The sequence below is a fragment of the Heptranchias perlo genome, unplaced genomic scaffold, assembly GCF_035084215.1.
Source record: "Heptranchias perlo isolate sHepPer1 unplaced genomic scaffold, sHepPer1.hap1 HAP1_SCAFFOLD_117, whole genome shotgun sequence".
NCBI classification, from domain to species: domain Eukaryota; kingdom Metazoa; phylum Chordata; class Chondrichthyes; order Hexanchiformes; family Hexanchidae; genus Heptranchias; species Heptranchias perlo.
The window spans coordinates 604,630-627,699 of NW_027138396.1; the positions used below are offsets into that span (position 1 = coordinate 604,630).

At 44.1% G+C, this 23,070-nt stretch overlaps 1 protein-coding gene across 1 annotated transcript; it reads right to left on the bottom strand.

Annotated features, from left to right (window-relative positions):
- Positions 1-798: 798 nt before the first annotated feature.
- Positions 799-22,063, bottom strand: LOC137307989 (intestinal mucin-like protein). Its single transcript, XM_067976960.1, has 11 exons — positions 21,959-22,063; positions 21,446-21,477; positions 21,156-21,333; positions 15,380-15,484; positions 15,198-15,238; positions 14,081-14,203; positions 13,895-13,993; positions 12,206-12,334; positions 12,028-12,067; positions 3,753-3,870; positions 799-1,398 (listed from the first exon to the last, which is right to left on the bottom strand). Exons 3-11 carry the CDS (start codon positions 21,277-21,279, stop codon positions 1,164-1,166), a joined length of 1,014 nt encoding a protein of 337 aa, XP_067833061.1. The 5' UTR covers positions 21,280-21,333; positions 21,446-21,477; positions 21,959-22,063; the 3' UTR covers positions 799-1,163.
- Positions 22,064-23,070: the final 1,007 nt, after the last annotated feature.

Here is a 23,070-nt window from a genome sequence, read left to right on the forward strand (position 1 = left end):
TTCTATCATATTATGATCACTCTTCTCCAGAGGATCTCTTACCGTGAGATTACTAATTAACCCTGTCTCATTACATAATACAAGCTCTAAAATAGCCCGTTTCCTGGTAGGTTCCATGACGTATTGCTCACATTGAACCCTCTGTCAAATAGAATGTAGGCTTGATGTCACAGAATTAAAACAAGTCAATTAATGAGAGTTCAGACAACAAATGCAGTTGATTTGCCTTTATTGACCATTATTATTGTGACGAATAGAAGAGCTCACAGTAAAGCTCAGAGACAAGGATTACTTGTAATCAGAAAGCACGCAGAAATACCCAGCATGGAAAGCAAGGGTGAGATGACACTTAATTTACCAGCAACCTAAAGGGATAGTCATAGATCGCGGGCCATGTAGTACCAGATTCTAACATAGTGCTGCTTAATTATGGCCCTCATTGCAATGGCCATCCTCATGTAGAGTAGCAATTCAAGGCAGTTTATTGTGATAGTGACTGCATGTGGAGTTGCTGGAAACTCCATTTTTATATGACATTTACCACCACAGCTCTGAAACTCTTGCCAATACAGCTTTTCAGTTGTTCTTACAAGTACATTTAATTACAAAGCAACAGGTAGAAACACTGCCATCAAAACAAGACACAAACTAAACCGAACTGAAATAGCAGATTGCAGTTTTTAATCTAACTGTATAGCTGTAATGATGTGGAGATGCCGGTGATGGACTGGGGTTGACAATTGTAAACAATTTTACAACACCAAGTTATAGTCCAGCAATTTTATTTTAAATTCTTGCTTGTGAATTTAAAATAAAATTGCTGGACTATAACTTGGTGTTGTAAAATTGTTTACAATTGTATAGCTGTAGGCAGTGATTAACAGTGCCGCCATGTCATTCAGCAGGCTGATGTATGGGATTGTGTCCCAGGGAAGATGAAGTACACCTTTCATCTCTATCTAGCTTAGTGGACCCTTTTGAATTGGACACAAGAACAAGAAATGATGAAAAAAGTACATTACAGCATTTACTTTACAGGAGGTAGAAACAGTGTCCTTGGCATTCACTGCTCATATCATCACTTGTCTTAAAATTCGACTGAAAGCTTTAGTGAATTTTCCCATTTATGTGGGTATCTAAGAGCTCTATACTTTCTATACTTTCTAACCTTTATTCTTCTTCAATTTACTGGGGGCCACCTTATCAGCTGGAGGCTCCGGCAACTGCTTGGTGGGTTCTTCACATTTCGTAGATACACAGCCACAGTCTGTTATGTAGGTGTAGGTGAACTCAATTGCTGTGTCATCTGGACAAAGTAACGTGATATTTTGCTTGCTGGTCGCTAACTCCCGACAGCAGGTGCAGTTATGTGAGATCATATTTGCTTCAGCAGAATATCTGTCATAGAACCAAGAGGAAACATTACTTAGAATACTGGCTTCAAGATATACACAAATAAATGATCTATCCATTGACTAGTATTATATTCAAAATAATAGACGTGCATGCACTTCCTGTCAACTTCTTCCATGATAAATTTCTATTTTCACGTTTATAATGGTAAGTGCCTATGTCAACTTGTCATGCTGTAATGACTCTCTTTCTTCAGTGGAGGCACTGCAGCATCACCAGTGATGAGAGGGTGTGATTACAGCGTGGCAAATTTAAAATGCATTTAATTTAAAGTCCATTATAAATGTGGACATAGGACACATGAATTTATAACGGTAATATAAAAATTAGGAAAGAGCATATGACTTTAAACTAAGGACTGACTGGCACCAGGATGCAACTGCAGCATAACAAGTTTAAATAGGCTGTTTTTATTATAAATGTGGACATAGAAAGTTATAATGGAAATGTATGAAAATAAGGACAGAGGTATAACGTCAAAATGAGGACTGGTGCAACTTTCCCCCAACTGCTAGTCCCGCTTCACCTGAAGACCATACTTGGGCTTGACTCCCTGTGCGCAATGCTGCGATAGACTGATTAATAATATGTTAAAAACTTTGGTCTGGAATTTCCACAGGGCTGCTCCTGCTCAACAGAAGTGCAGCAGAAACCCTGTTTACATGCGTAAACCTGTTTTCCACCACGCTTTCAACGAAGTTACAGCAGCAGAGCATGAGCGACTCTGAGGAAAGTCCTGGCCCTGTGTCTGCGCACTGTAGTTAGCTTCCACGTGGAATAGGGCCACTGGCTCCTCCCCAAACAACCCATCATTTGCACACTCTTTGATGTCATTCGCCTTATCTTCAAGGATAAGCATATTGTTCTGGGCTCCAAGTCATGCTCAAAGACGTAGAGGTAATTTTAACCTTCACCGCTTGGACGGTAAATTGGTGAAGCGGATCGCCTGCCTGTTATAGAACCTGTCCGATTTTCATTTAATTTCCGCCAGTTTACCGCCCGAGCGGTGAAGGTTAAAATTGCCTACATACAAGCTTAACTTTCTGATCTTAGAGTCCCCCATTAATAGCACCTGCCTCATTGGCTCCCAGGTTCCTATGCTCCATGGGGCCTTGGCCCACAGTGTCTACCAACCCTCTTGTTTCTTTCTGAAATAGATTGCGGAGAATGCTCATCAGTCAACTCCTCACATTCCAGACCAGAGAAACAGTTGACTAGTTTCAGCCCTGGTAAGCTCTTTCCCTGCCTCCCGACCGCGCTAGTTGTTTGGATGCAATCAGTAAACTTGAAGCAATTCAAGGACAGATGCACAATACAAGACTAACAATGGAACCAAGACTGGACTTTTCTCTCCCACTGTATGTTTCTCCGAATATTTGACTCTCTCTCAAGTTCTGCCAGATTACCCCTCTCTCCCTGATGTTTTTCTCAGACTCTTGTGCTCTCTCTGTGATGTTTCCCTCAGATTCCACTCTCTCGCTTTCTGACGTTTCTTTAGACTCTGTGCTCTCTCTGATGTATCTCTCAGACTCTGTGCTCTCTCCTTGATGTTTTTCTCACATCCTGCACTCTCTGTGATGTTTCTCTCACACTCCATGCTCTTCTTGATGTTTCTCTCAGAATCATTGCTCTCACTCTGAAGTTTCTTTCGGAATCCTTTTTCTCTCTCTGATGTCTCTCTCACACTCAGAGCTCTCTCCTTGATGTTTCTTTCAGACTAAGAGCTCTCCCTGATGTTTTTCTCAGATTCCCCTCTCCCTCTCCCTGATGTTTCTCTCAGTTTCCCCCTTTCTCTCCCTGATGTTTCTCTCAGTTTCCCCCTTTCTCTCCCTGATGTTTCTCTCAGTTTCCCCCTTTCTCTCCCAGATGTTTCTCTCAGTTTCCCTCTTTCTCTCTCTCTGATGTTTCTCTCAGTTTCCCCTTTTCTCTCCCAGATGTTTCTCTCAGTTTCCCACTTTCTCTCCCTGATGTTTCTCTCAGTTTCCCCTTTTCTCTCCCTCATGTTTCTCTCAGTTTCCCCTTTTCTCTCCCTGATGTTTCTCTCAGGCTTCGCTCCTCTCTCATTGGTGCTTCTCCCAGATGCAGTTCTTTTTTTTTGCAAGTGTGAAATTCAGGCTTATGTCTTTACATACATGCAGATACTGCAATTACTTCTTTACCTGAAGTATATTTATTTCATTTCTAGATAGACTTTTCTTTTTAGCCCATCAGATGTCTTGCTTTTGATTATATATTTAATAGAATAGGCTCCAGTACTAATGGGCAGAAGACAATTTAAGTATAAAACAACTATACACTCGTGTAGACAGTTATGGGCAAAACATGATTTGTATACGTACATAGAATAGGTCATACAGCGTCCTCCACAATAAGTCATCGTCACTTTTTGTGCAGATCGACATCCATGCTGGTTGATGTAGGTTGTGGTTTGTGAAATGCTACATGCCTTTGGAATACCTGCAAATGTGATCATAATTGAGCTCAGGACATTGTCACCAACGATTTGAAGCTTGAAAGGAAGAAATTCCTGTACAGAGGCTACAGATGATTCAAAACGAAAGGTACAATAGAAATGTAAGTAAGTCACAGTAATTGTTGCAATGAGGACCTTGGGATGGCTTAAAAGGTAGGAGTTTTCCAAATCTTTCTCATGAATATTTCACCTCTGTAGTGTTCTAATAAGGCCTTTAAAGCATAAACATGAGAGTACTGACAATTATAGCACACACTCTGTTTAAAGGGGATGCGATAAGCCAATGGAGATGACACTTGTCAATCAGACCAATAATGACAGTATCCATCAAAGGAAGCAGTTCCAATTGATTCCAATTGTACCATAACATCTGGAGTATCAGTTTCCCCACTTTACGACCCTTTTTTGTTAAACCCACCTATGTATTTCTATGGTTGTTATTTTATTAATAATTCCCAGTCTGTATTTCAGTTTACCTTTTATTCATTAACTGTGTGCTGTGTGATTGTCACTTACTGAAATAGATCTGCACCAGCTCAGCTGTAATTTAGTTATAAAGAAAACTTCTTCTAAAAGAGTTCTGCCTGTAAATGTCACACTGTCGTATATGTCACCCCTGATAATTGCAAGTCACGAAAAGAGAGATAAAAGTGGTTCATATATATTGGACTTAAATGGGCCCTGATGTTTGCTTAGTTGTGGCTAATAATAAAAATAGAATTTGCATTTATATAGTTCCTTTCACATCTTCAGGATAGCCCAAATTGCTTTACAGTCAGTTAATTACTTTTAAAGTGTAGTCATTATTGTTTTAGAGGCAAACGTGGCAGCCAATTTGTGCTCAGCAAGATCCTACACCAGCAATAACATGAATGACCACTGAAGCTGTTTTAGTGTTGTTGGTTGAGGGATAAATGTTGGTCAGGCAACCAGGAGAACTCTCTGCTCATCTTCAAATAATGCCAGGGGATCTTTTCCATTACCCTGATAGGATAGGTTTAATCCCTCACCTGAAAGAACATGGGCACAATTTTAAAAGGCCGGCGGGATGGCAGTGGTGGGGGGGTGACTGTGCGTGTGGATAACCCGAATAATAAAAACTTAATGTTCCCCATGCGATCGCAACTTAATTAGTGGCCATTAATCTTGTTTCCAGGTTTGCTGTCCGAAAGCTGCGCAGGGGGTGGACTGTGCACCTGCATGACCTGCTGTCAACTGAAGCGTCTAGATTTAAAGGGTCATTGCTCCATTGGATTTTGCTGGAGCAAGGAGACACAATGGAGCAGCACAGGGGCCAGGCTGCTCCAAGATTCAGCGATGCCTCAGTTCAGCTGCAACTGGCCGGGGTGAGGAGGATGAGAGAATTATTTTACCCGGCCGACAGGAGGAAGCACCCTGCCTCTACCATCAAGAAGGCCTGGCTCAAGGTGGCAGAAGAGGTCACCAGCAGGAGCAACATATCCCGCACTTGGGTCCAGTGCAGGAAATGTTTCAATGACCTAACTAGGTCAGCAAAAGTGAGTATACTTACTGATTCTCCTGCATTTTGTGTCGCACACCACCCCGCCACCCCCCCACACCATTCCGCACAGCCAAGCTACTCCATCACATCACTCCTCACACTCACTGAAAGCTTATCGTCAACTTACCTGCACTTCTTAAGCACTTCCACACCTCCCCATTTGTAACTTCACAACTACCACTCACCCCAATCCTGATCCAATGTGATGTCTCTATCTGATACTCACCCTCTGATGCACCTCTTTCACGGTCAGTCTCACCCAAAGCAATGCATTCATCGGCTGACTACTTCACCATCACTCACTCACATGTCTGTACTTTCTCCCCTTCTAGAAGAGAGCGCAAAATGCACGCAAGAGGGCGAGGACTGGAGGGGGGCCACAACAAATAGTGGTCCTCATAGAGGCAGAGGAGGAGGCCCTGCAGATCAGCCACATCCTCGAGTGCCTGTCCGTCGGGGATGCCGAGATTGGCACCCCACAAACGTCTGGTGACACAACTTTAACATTCCTCACGCACAACATGAACTGATGTTAAGAATGACTGGCATGTTGAACACCTCAATATGATCATAGCAACATGACACATCAGTGATGATGCTTAATATTGCCTTCTGTTCTCTTACAGACCGCAGTGAAGGGAGAGAGCGATTCCTCAGAGTAGCTCCCGGCCTCTGAGGGTGCACCGTCACATCTTAGTGAGCCACCCACCAGCACAGATACTCACACCTCGGTGGGATTTTAACTTTCACATGGATTGGACAAATCAAAATGGCAAAAATAGCCCTGAGGAGGAGTTCATAGAGTGTATTAGGGACTGTTTCTTAGACCAATACGTCGGGGAACCAACCAGGGAACAGGCCATTTTGGATTTGGGAATGGGTAACAAAACAGAATTAATTAATGATCTCAAAGTAAAGGATCCTTGGGAAGCAGTGATCATAACATGATAGAATTTCACATCCAGTTTGAGAGCGAGGATCTTGGGTCTGAAACTACAGTATTAAACTTAAATAAGGGCAATTATAAAGGAATGAGGGTTGGCTAAAGTGGACTGGGTAAACAGATTAGATGGTATGATGGTGGCTAAGCAGTGGCAAACATTTAAAAAGATATTTTATGACTCACAACAAAAATATATCCCTGTGAGGAGGAAAAACTCCACAAAAAGGGTGAACCGACCATGGCTAACTAAGGAAGTAAAGGATAGTATCAAGTTAAAAGAAAAAGCATACAACATGGCAAAGATTACTGGTAAGCCCGAAGATTGGGAAAACTTTAAAAACCAGCAAAGGATGACTAAAAGAATAATAAAGAGGGAGAAAATAAATTATGAGAGTAAACTGGCAAGAAATATAAAAACTGACAGTAAGAGCTTCAGTATATTAAAAGTAAATATTGGCCCCTTAGAGGATGAGACTGGGGAAATAATAATGGAAAACAAGGAAATGGCAGAGGAAATGAACAGATATTTTGTATCTGTCTTCACAGTAGAAGACACTAATAACATACCAATAATAATAGAAAATTAAGGGGCAAAGGGAAGGAAGGAACTAAAAACAATCACTATCTCTAGAGAAAAAGTACTAGGTAAACTAATGGGTCTAAAGGCTGACAAGTCCCCTGGACCTGATGGCATGCATCCGAGGGTCTTAAAAGAAGTGGCTACAGAGATAGTGGATGCATTGGTTGTAATGTTCCAGAATTCACTAGATTCTGGAAAGGTCCCAGCGGATTGGAAAACTGCAAATGTAACACCCCTATTCAAGAAGGGAGTGAGACAGAAAGCAGGTAACTATAGACCAGTTAGCCTAACATCTGTCATTGGGAAAATGCTAGAATCCATTATTAAGGCAGTAGTAGCAGGACATTTGGAGACTCAAAATACAATCAAGGAGAGTCAACATGGTTTTAAGAAGGGGAAATCATGTCTGACAAATTTATTAGAGTTTTTTGAGGAAGTAATGGGCAGGGTGGATAAAGGGGAACCAATGGATGCAGTATATTTGAATTTCCAAAAGGCATTCGATAAGGTGCCACATAAAAGATTACTGCATAAGAGCTCATGGTGTTGGGGGTAATATACTGGCATGGATAGAGGATTGGCTAACTAACAGAAAACAAAGAGTCAGGATAAAAGGGTCATTTTCAAAATGGCAATCTGTGCAAGTGATGAGATGTGAACGCCTCAGACTGTCTGATCCTAGGAGAACCGTTGACATATGAGTGCCTCCCTGGCCTGGCGAGCATCCCGGTGAGCCGGTGTTCGGCCCATGGGTTGTTCCTCATCCTCGCGCGCCTCCTCCTCCTCCTCCTCCTCCTCCACCTCCTGCTCCTCATCGTCATCCTCAATGTGGGTGGCGGGTGTGGATGGGGCCTCCTCCAGCGGCACCCCTCTCTGTTGGGCCATGTTGTGCAGGGCACAGTAGACAACTATAATTCGTCCCACTCTGAATGGCGTGTATTGGAGCGCTCCCCCAGAACGATCAAGGCACCTGAAGCGCATCTTGAGCAGCCCTATGGCCTGCTCAATTGTAGACCTGGTAGCAATGTGGCTGTCATTGTATCGACGCTGCGGCTCGGTGATGGGGTTCCTCAGAGGTGTCATGAGCCATGTGTGCAGGGGATACCCCTTGTTGCCGAGGAGCCAGCCGTTGCCGGTGTTGGGTGCGTGGAAGAGGGGCGGGACGGTGGACTCCCTGAGGACGAAGGCATCATGGCAGCTGCCGGGGTATCTGGCGCACAGGTGTAGGAATCTCTGGCGGTGGTCACAGATGAGCTGGGCGTTCATGCAGTGATACCCTTCCTGTTGATGAACAGCCCTGGCTCATGTGGAGGTGCCCGTATTGCTATGTGGGTGCAGTTGATTACACCCTGCACCCGTGGGAAGCCAGCCACAGCATGGAAACCAACCGCCCTCTCCATCTGGCTGCGCTCGTCCATGGCGAAGTTGATGTAGTGCGAGGCCCTGTGGAACAATCCATCGGTGACCTGCCTTATGCACTTGTGTGCAGAGGACTGACAGACCCCGGTGATGTCCCCGCTGGCACCCTGGAAGGATCCGGAGGCGAAGAAGTTGAGGGCAGTGGTGACTTTGACGGCGACGGGTAAGAAGATGCTGCTTGGTCCATCCGGGAGCAGCTCGTCATTAAGGAGGCTGCAGATGTCGGCGACTACCTGGCGAGTGACTCTGAGCCTCCGTATGCACTGCTCCTCGGAGAGGTCCATGAAGCTGAGCCTCGGTCTGTAGACCCTGTGCGGAGGGTAGTGCCTCCTGCGATGCATCTCTCTCTGCGGTTGCCCTCCCTCCTGCTGTGCAGGTGGGTGTGCCGCAGCACCGTGTTGGGGGCCTGCACGTCGCTGAGGCGGACGGCGTGGACTGCGAGGCTGCTGGGGCTGGTGATGCTGTTCGTCCTCCGAGGATGTCGAGGCGGCCCCCATCTGGCAGGTGTAGGTCTGAGGGGTTGTGCATGGTAGGTAGGTGTTTCCTCGCACTGGGGCTGCGGTTCCATGTCGGTGTATCTTCTGGCTTGGAGGGGGGTGGTGGAGGGCAAGCGTTGCCCTATCTGATGGAGTGGCCTGATGCGTTGGTGAAGGGTCTCCCCCACCCCCCCCCCCCCACGTGGAGTGCACCTTGGCAGCTGCCACAGGCTGCTGGCTGCAACACGTCCGTTTGGAGTGAGACTGTTTCCCCCAGTATGTGAAACAGTCTCAGGTGCAGGTAAAATCCCACACTTCCTAATAAGACAGCTGAAATAGCTAGATAAATATTGTCAAGTGGCATCCCGCTGGCTTTAATTGCCTGCGGGATTCCCACCAGCGGGGGCTTCGCACGCACCCCCGCACGTCAGCGCGGAACCCGGAAGTGGGCGGGATTGAGGCGGGATCCGGTCCTGCTCCGAGTTTTCGCGATTTTCGGGGGCCCCCCGCCGGGAATGCACCCGATAGTGGGTGCTAAAATCGGGCCCAAAGTGTCTGCAAAGGGATATTGACAGGTTAAGCGAATGGGCAAAAATTTGGCAGATGGAATATAGTGTGGGAAATTGTGAAGTCATCCACTTTGGGAGGAAAAATAAAAAAGCAAAATATTATTTGAATGGAGAAATACTACAAAATGCTGCGGTACAGAGGGATCCAAACTGTTCTCCAGCGAGGTGGTAGGAGTGATGTGGGCCTGGTCCAGGAGAGGGATGATGGCAAAAGGGGACATGGAAGTGGGGACACCAGTCAAAGCGCTCCCATGACTCACCCGTTGCTCTCCTCTCAACCAATACCCGCAATGCTGCCTCCTCTCCGGGTGGCCGAGTCTGTCCCTGTACAGGTGCAGGTGGAGAAATTTTTGGTGGCGTAGGCCAGAAGCATCTAAGCAGTCCGGGCATGGACATGAGCAACCTGCCACTACCTCTGCTGCAGCCACAGGGGATGCCCCATGTGGAAGTAGTAGGAATAGAAAGGCTAAGGTTTTGTGATCACAAAGGGCGTGCACAGACTGTCACTTTTTCATTTATATTTGTTTTTTGATAAAGTCACATTAAATGTTATCATTCTCACCTCTACTGCCACGTCTTGCCCATTCTTGACTGCCTTTTGTGATGGCGCCCTTTCACGTGCTTTATCATGAAAGGTGAGACTTGATGCGACCTAATGGGTGACTTTACAGTGGGTGGATGTGTAGTTGCAGAACTGTTTGTGTGGGGGTGGGGGGGTTGCTGGTGTTGGCTGCTCTTTCCAGATGGTATGAGGACTGGACTATTCTCACTTTGTGATCTTATGAGAAGCATTCACGTATGAGTGACTCCCTGGCCTCATGAGCAGCCAGGTGAGCCGCTTCGCTGCCCAAGGGTTCGTCATCCTCCTCCTCCTGCTGCTGCTGTTGCTCCTCCTCAATGTTCATTGCAGGTGTAGATGGTGGATGAGGGCATGGGGCCTCATCATCCGGTACCCCTCTCAGTTGTGCCATGTTGTGCAGGATACAACACACTACTATAATGTGACCCACTCTTGCTGGTGCGTATTGAAGCGCCCCCCCAGAACGATCGAGGCACCGAAATCGCATCTTCAGCAGTCCTATCGCATGTTCAATGACTGATTTGGTGGCAATGTGGCTGTCGTATCGACACTATTGCTCACTGATGGGGTTCCTCAGAGGTGTCACGAGCCATATGTGCAGGGGGTATCGCTTGACCCTGAGGTGCCAGCCCTTAAGGCTGTTCGGTGCGTGGAAGAGGCCCAGGATGTTGGATTCCCTCAGAATGAACGAATCATGGCAGCTGCCAAGGAATCTGGCGCACACGTGAAGAAATCTTTTGCAGTGGTCACAAACGAGCTGAGCGTTGATCGAGAGATAACCCTTTCTGTCGATGAACATTCCTGGCTCATGTGGAGGTGCTCGGATTTCTATCTGCATGCAATCAATTGCACCCTGCACCCGTGGGAAGCCAGCCACAGAGGGGAATCCCACTGCCCTCTCCGTCTGGCTGAGGTTGTCCATGGGGAAGTTGATGTATTGCGAGGTTCTGCGAAACAAGCCATCGGTGACCTGTCTTATGCACTTGTGGGCAGACGACTGAGAGACCCCGGCGATGTCACTGGTGGCACCCTGGAATGATCCGGAGGCAAAGAAGTTGAAGGCAGTAATCACTTTAACAGCGACGGGTAATGAGATGCTGCCGGGCCCAGCCGGGAGCTGCTCGGCATGAAGGAGGCTGCAGATGTCTGCGACCACCTGGCGACTCGCTCTCAGCTTCTGTATGCACTGCTCCTCAGGGAGGTCCAGGAAGCTCAGCCTCGGTCTGTAGACCCTGTTGCGATGGTAGTGCCTCCTGCGCCGATGCCCGTCTGTTGTTCCCCTCTGTGCTCTTGTGCAGGTGCCTGTGGCGCAGCACTGTGTTGTGGAGCTACAAGTGGTGGAAATGCACGCCGTGCCTGGCGAAGATGGTGATGTTCCTCATCCTCGGATGTACTGGTGAATGCAGCCATCGGGCCCCCATCTTGTTGGTGTCAGTTTGAGGGGGTCCGAAAAGTTGGTAAATATGTGTAAACAGAACAATTCTGAGTGGAAACCAAGAATTTTCAGTCTAAACACGAAGATCTCCCAGCTAAAAGTTTGTCTGAGAGAACTGAGTGCCCTGCTGCAATAACTCACCTTTTATCCCCATCTCTCAAACAGAGATTTAAATGTCCAAATGGCTGCCAGCTGAAACACGACTCCTTCATCATGGCATTTTCACACAGCACGGGAAACACGTTGAGGCAGCGTTGAAATCGCTTGCCTTCATTCTTAATTAGATTTATGTACTGCCCGCACCTCTTTTGCGCCCCCGCCCCCAATGCATCCGCATTTTTTAAAAATCGTGCCCCATATTTCTGACAATAAAGTACTCCCTTGTGACAGCACCACAGTGTCAACCTAAATTACTTACCCAAGGCTTGAAATGAGGCTTAGAATCAACGACCCTCTGACTCAGAGGTAAGAGTGCTTACCACTAAGCCATGGCTGACACTTGACTAAATTCATCTTCCACCAGAATTAGCAGCTATCAACTGTTTGAATGAATCATAATTCAGAGCCACAACAACGGTCACAGAGAGATTTCATAATTGTTTAAATATACTACTTACATGTCTGACAACAGCCATCTGAGTCCATGTGTATTGTTCCCTGTCACAGAGAATAACCCATTAGAAACAAACTTATTTGAAATCACAAATCCTCCAAAACCTCTGGTCGTTTAATTTTATAGAACAGATTTTGTTCCTTTTATTCGAAAAAATTAATAAATAATTGTTTTGCACTCACAGGCTCACAGTTATCATGATCCAGATGGGGGCACCATTGATTATAGATGTTTGGAACGAAGTGAGGCCCTATTTTCTCACACTCGTATTTAGTGCAGTTGTTCTTTGAATCTGGTATGATAGCTCCAGGCTGTGCAATAATAGGAAAGGAAAAGTTTTCAATGGCAAATAAAAATTTTGGAGCTTTGGACTCTGACAGTGCATCGATCTTTACTACTATAGCTACTAAAACAACAGCATTTATATAGTGTTTTTAACATAGAAAAATGTCCCAAGGCACTTTAGGAAGATAATCACAGCAACACAAACTCTGCAAGACAAAAACTTGAAATTCACGCTGAACATCAAAGGAGATGATTCATTTTTCCTTTCATACAAGAAACTCTAATACAATGACTGTGAACTCATCCTAAACTGTAAAATCGTGACTTGTTCTAATAATCAAAGCCACAATTACTAATGTACTATGAAGAATTATAAAAACTTTCCACTGTATAACAAGTACCTTTTATCCTGGCCTTCAGATGCTAAATGCCAAGAAGCAAGTTAATTTATTTACCTGAACCATTTAACATATATGTATCATAGTAATTGTATTATACACTCCATCAGTCCATATTGTATCTGTTCTGTGTAACATGTCACAAAATAAAAAGGATTTTAAAAGTCTGAACTAATCCTCATATATAACACACACAGAAAAGGGATGTCGTAATTTGTTAAAGTCTACATTGACTACAAGACTAGTAAAATAGGTGTGAATCTGGATGCTTAAAAGGTTGATTGACTTTATTAAATACATTCTCTAGTTTTACTCAGGGCTTGATACTTCTGGGAGGGGGAATTATATCTGGTCAAGATAGGTTCATTGGAGGCATTTGCTGCTTAATCCAAATGACTTCATTGGTGAGCCCAGAATTTCTTCCCCCAAATCACCAAAGGAATGCGGTAATATGGGCAGACAGGGGGAGAAATTTGGTTTTGCATAGAATTTAGGTGTGGGTTCATAAAAAGCCCACTCACAAATGGACAGGTATATTATGATACCATGTAAATAAAGGAAATACATCATATGGCATAATTCTCACCATTTGTGCCTTAGCAATGCTGGGTACAAGGGACTTCTTTACATGATTCAGGAGGCCACCCGCACTATTTACAGTGCATCTGGAGTGCCCCTTTAGATTAGGCGTGGAAACTTGCTACAGCAACATAAGTGGGATAACTGTACCACCTGATGAATTTCCAAAATTAAGTGCCTTTTTCAAATAGGCTGGTTTCACTCTGCGATCGTTTGCAGTAGAGAAATCAGCCTTTTAAATTGAAATACCCACCCAATGCCCTTAGCAATATTCATTTCTCCAAATCTTTACATAGCATCTTTTCCCAACCCATCAACTTGCTCCTCACTTGATCCAAATGGTGTAAGTTTTTCTTTTTTACAGTTCAGTTCCTTTGGTTAAATCTTCACTTTTTGTTGAACAAAGCCACTTGACAATTTCAAACAAACTTCTTTCTTTTGAGTTATGATACGGTTCATGATGTGGTTCAAGGATGAATCCACTAAATATTTCAAGTAGTCACTTTACACAATAGAATGGCTGAACATCATATTCAAAACTAACCCCTGAATGTATTAAGTAGATGATGATCATTATGGTGATTTGCTTCCAAAATGTAATATGCATACCTGAAGGATTATTGGTGGCATGTTTGGCATCTCAATTATGCAGTCAACCTGGGTACAATTTCCACAACATTGTCCTTTCACTTCCTTATACTCAAAGCCCTGTGGGGAAACACAGAAAATTGATGATTACTCTCCTTTCACCAACTACAAAGTGAATCTTTAATGATAGGTGGGTCAGATGCTCACCAGTGGACAGTGAGAATCACACTTCATGTTGGTACACTCAATAGTGTTGTGCTTGGTTGATGGATCCACTTTATTGGTACATTTGCAATTCTTACATGGGTCCTGTGGAATAGTCATACCTGGCTGGAAAAAAGGTGAACATAAGAACATAAAAATAGAAGCAGGACTAGGTCATATGGCCCCTTGAGCCTGCTCTGCCATTCAATAAGATCTTGGCTGATCTTCGACCCCAACTCAACTTTCCTGCCTGATTCCCATGTCCCTTGATACCCTTAGAGTCCAAAAATCTATTAATCTCAGCCTTGAATATACTCAATGAATGAGCATCCACAGCTCTTTGGGGTAGAGAATTCCAAAGATTCACAACCCTCCAAGTGAAGAAATTCCTCCTCATCTCAGTCCTAAATGTTCAACCCCTTATCCTGAGACTATTCCCCCTAGTTCTAGACGCTCCAGCCAGGGGAGACATCATCTCAGCATCTACCCTGCCAAGCCCTCTTAGAATCTTATATGTTTCAATGAGATCACCTCTCATTCTTCTAAACTCCAGAGAGTATAGGCCCATTCTACTCAATCTTTCCTCATAGGACAACCCTCTCATCCCAGGAATCAATCTCGTGAACCTTCATTGCACCCCATCCAAGGCAAGTATATCCCTCTTTAGGTCAGTTACAATTGAGAAGTGTTTTAAAGTTGTGCTGGATTTTTTACACATTGGAATGGTCAGATTCTATACAGTAAAGTTAATTAAAGCTGTGGAGGTTTAGTTTCATCTTGTAGTGCATTTCATCGTGCCTTTGCTTGAAATCCATTTGTGCATTACCTTAGCACAGTTATTAACTCATTTATTTGAAATCAAATCCTGTTTTTTTTGTTGTAGTAAATTAATATTGCAATGAAAATAAAAGTGCACTGTTCCAGTTTCACTTGTTACAACATTTTCACATTATTTATTCATTTTGTGCTGTTCTGACTTTAAATGAATTTGTATCTTCAGAAATTCTTGAAGTCAAAATTTGAAGAACAAGATAGAAATATAAAAACTATACACTGAACAAAATGATTAATAGGTGTGAAACCACAAATCATAATCTCAAAATATCCCAAAGATCTTTACCTTGTACTCAGTATCATTGTACACACACACTGGCTTTGGCTCTGCAAATAGAATAATGTGCCATTAAATTCAATAGGTCATTTACAGCTAAGGTACAGGATGTAAGCTTATTGCTCCAAATTGTTAAGGTGGCAACAGTAAAATATTACCCACCTCGGATTAAAGAGAAATGCAACACTTACCACATGTATAATCTGGGCAACATTTGTCTTCATGACTATGGAACACTGGTTCATATCCAGGTTTGCAATCAAATTTCACAGTGGGGCAGTGGATTAGATTACATTCTGAATGAACAAAAATGGACACAGGTTAAAAAGCTTGTAGTTATTCTTTCAGCTCGCTACTAATGATCCTCAGTGAGACTAATGAGAGGTCTCAATGCAGGTTAAATGAAATGTCACTTTCTAATACTGCTGTGAATCATGAACTTATTGTTATAATTCAATGGCGTTACCTGAAGAGCCCAAAAGAATTTAAAGAGCAAGATTTGATAGGCTGCCTCGCAAGGTCTTCTTTGTTCCTTAATGGAAGCATCTCCACGTACCCCAGGAGTAAGCTCAGGTGACAAAGGGAAAAACTAGGCTGCTTTCCCTTAACAAATTTTGATCCAAGTGACATGGTGATTTGGGGATTGTTTATATTCTTGTCCCAAGTGTATAAAAGGCATGTCCCCTGAGGTGATGTCTCAGGTTCTTTTCCCAGAAGAGGCAGAATCCTAACTCTAACAGCCACAAATTAAATACATCAGAAAGACTTAACATTTACAGACTAATTATAGGATGGTTGAGTGGAGTCTTGGTATGTAGAGGATACTGCAATTCAAATTCCAAAGAAGGTCTTACAAACCAGACATTATGACATTCTTCTTTGTTACAGTGTCTGTGACTCAGTAGCAGCACTCTCACCTCTGAGTCAGAAGGTTGTGGGTTCAAGTCCCACACCGGGGACTGTGAACACAAAATCTAGACCGACATTGTCGGAGGTGCTGTTTTTCGGATGAAACGACAAACCGAGGCCGGTCTGCTCTCTCAGGTAGATGTAAAAGATCCCATTGCATTATTTCAAAGAAGAGTAGGGGAGTTTTCCCTGCTGTCCTGGCCAATATTTATCCTTCAAACAACATCTGGTCATTATCTCATTGCTGTTTGTGGGACCTCGCTGTATGAAAATTGGCTCCCGCATTTCCTACATTACAACAGTGACTGCACTTTAAAAGTACTTCATTGGCTGTAAAGCGTTTTGGGACATCCTGAGTTTGTGAAAGACTCTTTATTTCTATCTGTTATAATGTACTGGGACCAGATTATCTGTTTTAACATAGTGGGTTCAGGTTATCAGTTTTGATGTAGTGGGTTGAGATTGTCAGTTTTGATACAGTAATATCAGGTGACCTGTTTTGAAATAGTGATTGTATAGACAGAAAAAGATGGTGAGCCAAGACTTCTGACAACATAAGGTAGTTTAACTTTGACACTTATAACCTTGTCCATTTCTGACTTTTGGACAAGATTTTAGAAAGATGGCAGAGTAAGTTTTTGTTCCCAGTGAAATTTTATGTTTGCCTTATTCTTTATTAATAAATAAAATAGTGAAGAAAATTTGCTCCGGTTGCATCCTTTTGGAGGCCCTGTTGCAGGTCGTAACATTTTGTCATGTTGCTGATTGTTACTAATTTTCGGTTCTTTGGTAGAGATTTTCTCACTTCACCATTTACTAACATAAACAGACCTAACATCCCCTGTGACTTGGAGAACACACTTACTGCCCTATCTAGTTATAGGTTACCATGACCTGAGTACAGTAACAATAAGATCCCTCATTGTGTGCACTGGATACTAAGATCTTGCATGCTCGCTCATGTTCTCTCCTAGCTTTTTAGAAGGTGAACTGAAAAGCACACCAGTAAGATGAAGCATGACTGTAAACTAACAAAGTGATGATAGATGAATGAGTAGAATACAGTTTACACAGTGAGATTTACCTATTTCTTATCGCTCCTTGTTCCATCAAAATAATAAAATATGTGACTTTGCCCCACGACAGGCTGAACTCACTTTACAAGTTAGCAGTCCCTGAACTTATTAGCACTAACCTCTCCCATTATAGGCCACATGCATTCATGCCTCAGCCAAGAGTCTCACTGGCTGGAGAAAAAGCAAGACCTTTCTGACGGTAGCATAGTGGTTATGTTACTGGACGAGTAATCCAGAAGCCCGGACTAAAATCTGGAGTCATGAATTCAAATCCCGCCACGAGCAGCTGGCGAATTTAAATTCAATTAATTAAGTCCAATTAAATAAATAAAAATCTGGAATTAAAATACTCGTATCAGTAATGGCGGCCATAAAACTACTGGACTGTCGTAAAAACCCATCTGGTTCACTAATGTCCTTGAGGGAAAGAAACCTGCCGTCCTGACCCGGTCTGGCCTATATGTGACTCCAGACCCACAGCAATGTGGTTGATTCTTAATTGCCCTCTGAAATGGCCTAGCAAGCAACTCAGCTCTACAATCTTGCTACGAAAAATCATAACAAGAATAAAACCGGACGGACCACTCGGCACCGGACACAACAACGGCAAACCAAGCCCAGTTGACCCTGCAAAGTCCTCCTCACTAACATCTGGGGACTTGTGCCAAAATTGGGAGAGCTGTCCCACAGACTAGTTAAGCAACAGCCTGACACAGCCATACTCACAGAATTATACCTTTCAGCCAACGTCCCAGACTCTTCCATCACCATCCCTGGGTATGTCCTGCCTCACCGGCAGGATAGACCCACAAGAGGTGGCGGTACAGTGATATACAGTCAGGAGGGCTGTCCTCAACATTGACTCTGGACCCCATGAAATCTCATGGCATCAGGTCAAACATGGGCAAGGAAACCTCCTGCTGATGAATCAATCCTCCTCCATGTTGAGAAGCACTGAGGGTAGCAAGGGCACAAAATGTACTCTGGGTGGGGGACTTCAATGTCCATCACCAAGAGTGGCTCGGTAGCACCACTGCTGGCCGAGTCCTGAAGGACATAGCTGCCAGACTGGGCCGACGGCAGGTGGTGAGCGAACCAACACGAGGGAAAAACTTACTTGACCTCGTCCTCACCAATCTACCTGTCGCAAATGCATCTGTCCATGACAGTATTGGTAGGAGTGACCACCGCGAAGTCCCGTCTTCGCACTGAGGACACTATTCAACGTGTTGTGTGGCACTACCACCGTGCTAAATAGGATCGATTCAGAACAGATCTAGCAGCTCAAAACTGGGCATCCATGAGGCACTGTGGGCCACCAGCAGCAGCAGAATTGTATTCCAGCACAATCTGTAACCTCATGGCCCGGCATATTCCTCACTCTATCATTACCAACAAGCTAGAGGATCAACCCTGGTTCAATGAGGAGTGTAGAAGAGCATGCCAGGAGCAGCACCAGGCGTACTTAAAAATGAGGTGCCAACCTGGTGAAGCTACAACTCAGGACGACATGCATGCTAAACAGCGGAAGCAACATGCTACAGATAAAGCGGAGCGATTCCACAACCAATGGATCAGATCAAAGCTCTGCAGTCCTGCCACATCCAGTCATGAATGGTGGTGGACAATTAAACAACTAACGGGAGGAGGAGGCTCTGCAAACATCCCTATCCTCAATGATGGCGGAGTCCAGCACGTGAGTGCAAAAGACAAGGCTGAAGTGTTTGCAACCATCTTCAGCCAGAAGTGCCGAGTGGATGATCCATCTCGGCCTCCTCCTGATATCCCCACCATCACAGAAACCAGTCTTCAGCCAATTCGATTCACTCCACGTGATATCAAGAAACGGCTGAGTGCACTGGATACAGCAAAGGCTATGGGCCCCGACAACATCCCAGCTGTAGTGCTGAAGACTTGTGCTCCAGAACTAGCTGCGCCTCTTGCTAAGCTGTTCCAGTACAGCTACAACACTGGCATCTACCCGACAATGTGGAAAATGGACAAGGTATGTCCTGTCCACAAAAAGCAGGACAAATCCAATCCGGCCAATTACCGCTCCATCAGTCTACTCTCAATCATCAGCAAAGTGATGGAAGGTGTCGTCGACAGTGCTAACAAGCGGCACTTACTCACCAATAACCTGCTCACCGATACTCACTTTGGGTTCGGCAGGACCACTCGGCTCCAGACCTCATTACAGCCTTGTTCCAAACATGGACAAAGGAGCTGAATTCCAGAGGTGAGGTGAGAGTGACTGCCCTTGACATCAAGGCAGCATTTGACCGAGTGTGGCACCATGGAGCCCAAGTAAAATTGAAGTCAATGGGAATCAGGGGGAAAACTCTCCAGTGGCTGGAGTCATGCCTAGCACAAAGGAAGATGGTAGTGGTTGTTGGAGGCCAATCATCTCAGCCCCAGGACATTGCTGCAGGAGTTCCTCAGGGCAGTGTCCTAGGCCGAACCATCTTCAGCTGCTCCATCAATGACCTTCCCTCCATCATAAGGTCAGAAATGGGGATGTTCGCTGATGATTGCACAGTGTTCAGTTCCATTCACAACCCCTCAGATAATGAAGCAGTCCGAGCCCGCATGCAGCAAGACCTGGACAACATCCAGGCTTGGGCTGATAAGTGGCAAGTAACATTCGTGCCAGATAAGTGCCAGGCAATGACCATCTCCAACAAGAGAGAGTCTAACCACCTCCCCTTGACATTCAACGGCATTACCATCGCCGAATCCCCCACCATCAACATCCTGGGGGTCACCATTGACCAAAAACTTAACTGGACCAGCCATATAAATACTGTGACTACGAGAGCAGGTCAGAGGCTGGGTATTCTGCGGCGAGTGACTCACCTCCTGACTCCCCAAAGCCTTTCCACCATCTACAAGGCACAAGTCAGGACTGTGATGGAATACTCTCCACTTGCTTGGATGAGTGCAGCTCCAACAACACTCAAGAAGCTCAACACCATCCAAGATAAAGCAGCCCGCTTGATTGGCACCCCATCCACCACCCTAAACATTCACTCCCTTCACCACCGGCGCACTGTGGCTGCAGTGTGTACCATCCACAGGATGCACTGCAGCAACTCGCCAAGGCTTCTTCGACAGCACCTCCCAAACCCACGACCTCTACCACCTAGAAGGACAAGAGCAGCAGGCACATGGGAACAACACCACCTGCACGTTCCCCTCCAAATCACACACCATCCTGACTTGGAAATATATCGCCGTTCCTTCATCGTCGCTGGGTCAAAATCCTGGAACTCCCTTCCTAACAGCACTGTGGGAGAGCCGTTACCACACGGACTGCAGCAGTTCAAGAAGGCGGCTCACCACCACTTTCTCAAGGGCAATTAGGAATGGGCAATAAATGCCGGTCTCGCCAGCGACGCTCACATCCCATGAACGAATAAAAAAAACTCTCTCAATGTCCCATACTAAGACTGCTCAAAACTGATTTTTCCTTCAAGAAATAGTCAAAGGCTGACCTCTCCCTCAACTGTCTGTATTGAAGATTTGCTTGCTGAAATCCCAATTAAAGTTATCACCTTCAATGAGAAACCCCCTGTGATGGCATGGGAGCTTTGGCAATTACATTGTCCATTTAGCGAAGCCCTTCTGTCCTTTCTTTGCATGTTGAAATAAAACAATTCTTGCATTAAAGGTACGGACAGCTATCTCAAAACTGATGTCATATGTGAGATTACAAAATTTTTATGGCTGTTTCATATGGTATTCCAATTATTGTCCTGATCAACATCCTCGCTGGCTCGTGTCACTGGGGCTTAACCCTTTGTGAACTGAATTTAACTTTTTAATGAAAAATAATTACATAAATAAACAAAACCTCTTTCTAGGCCAAATAGGCAAAAGCACTACACATATTTGGTGTAGTTTTTGGAGACTGGAATATCTTATGTCTGAACTGCACAGTGAAATATTCATACACAGCGGAATGTACAACATGTTTACTTACCGCACATGGTTTCTGTACAACAATGGTCATGTTGGCTTCTTTGAACAACTGGCACAAAACCTTGGCCGTTGCATACTTTTGCTGGCGATGGAGGGCATTTGTGGGCTTTGCAGACAACGTTCATTGTTGCATTATTGCAGAAACAGTCCTGACAATTGCTTTGCCATGTTTCACCAATCTGTCATAAATGCACAAAGTCATGCTAGGAGGTCTATAAGCAGCGTAAAACTGAAATTAATAACAGTTAAGTGTAGAAACAGATATAATCTGTTTATCTAAAGAACATGTACCTGTCTTGGTTTTCCATCAGGTCCTATGCACTCTAGTGGATTTAAAAAAATTACAATTAATGTTTTACAAACTGATACTGCACCAAAACGTTTTAAAAGCTAAATAATCAATAGAGATGAAGAAAACATAAAATTCAGGCAAAGAGAAGTGAAGGAAGAGAATAAATGATTGCTGATCCGGAGACATAACACTGACTTCGATAGTCAACCAGTAATACTCATGACTATCAGACAAAATAACCACATGATTGAAATGTACTTCCTTTGATTATTTTCTCTAATTTTCTTCTATCCTTATATATTACCGGTCTCTCATCACCCCCAGCATGCAGAATTCCATCTGCAATTCTCAGAAGCGAATAAAATCCCTCCCCCATTGCTGTAGCAAACAAGTTAGAGCTACAGGAATTCCACAGATGAACTATGTGGACTTCTGCACAGTATTTGACTCCTGGAGCTTGGCAGTGACCCTACTACATACTGTAGACATTGTTACTAAAGAAATATGCTTACCACAGATGTCTACGCAGATGTCTAATGGTGCAAAAAGGAACTTTCCATCTGGGCAGAAACAACCTTCATTATGATCACTCTTGTCACTAGGTACATTCCTGTCAGTGTACCTAATCATTAAAGAAAGAGTATTAATTATGTACAGCAAACAGGGGAGTGAGAGAGAGAGAGAGAGAATGAAAGAAAAAGAGCATTTCAATTGTTGTCATTGAGAATGGTTTGCTCAATATGTACAACAAACCTTGAACTACAAGTAGGCTGTTCTTTTGGCTCACACGATTTATACTCCATCGTTGCAGGGCAGTGATATACTGTTTGAATTAAATTGAATAAAACAACATGAGAAAGTGAGCAAGTAACCTCAATCTGTACAAGCGTTTACTGTTTGTGTTTATATTTGATATGTTGCATACTTATGCGTGTTTGAAAAAGTCCAGATTCATATCAAGACAGATTTAATTACTTACGACATGATCCATTGGTATGTTCTCGCCAGTTGACACAGATACCTCCTTCAGATTTGCATATCTTAGCATAGATTGCTAAACTGGAACATATTATTGTGTCATTCCTCATGTGACATCCATCGTGGACACATGCTTCATAATATGGGCCTGGAGGAACTACGTCATGGCATTTCGAAAAGGCACTGAGGAAACAAAGCTTATGTTACAGATTCAAACAGTTCTGAGTTGAGATGTCTCACTTCCTGTGCAGTTGGCTGACCTTGTTAACCTATGCTGCCATTCTTTTGATGCTGGGGTGGAACTACTCCATTTTTTCTTTTCTCCTTCCTGTTTGATTTGCCTCTCCTCTCCCCAAAGGCCGACCAAATCAAGCCATAGGTAATTATGAGCAGAGATTTTAGTAATCTCTCAGTATATTTTTATTCTATTTTTCATTAGTGTCATTGCATCTATTAAGCTGTTTATATATTCGGTGCAAATTGATTCCTTGGCCTCGTATGTCATAGGACGCCAGTTTACATATTACAAATGGTCTCCTACCTGGAACAGGCAGGCTCTCCAGTTGTCCAACTCAGGAGCCTACCCAAGTTGGCGGTGGCCAGAACCTCACGGTAAGTGACCCTATACCATCTTCAGACTGTTACT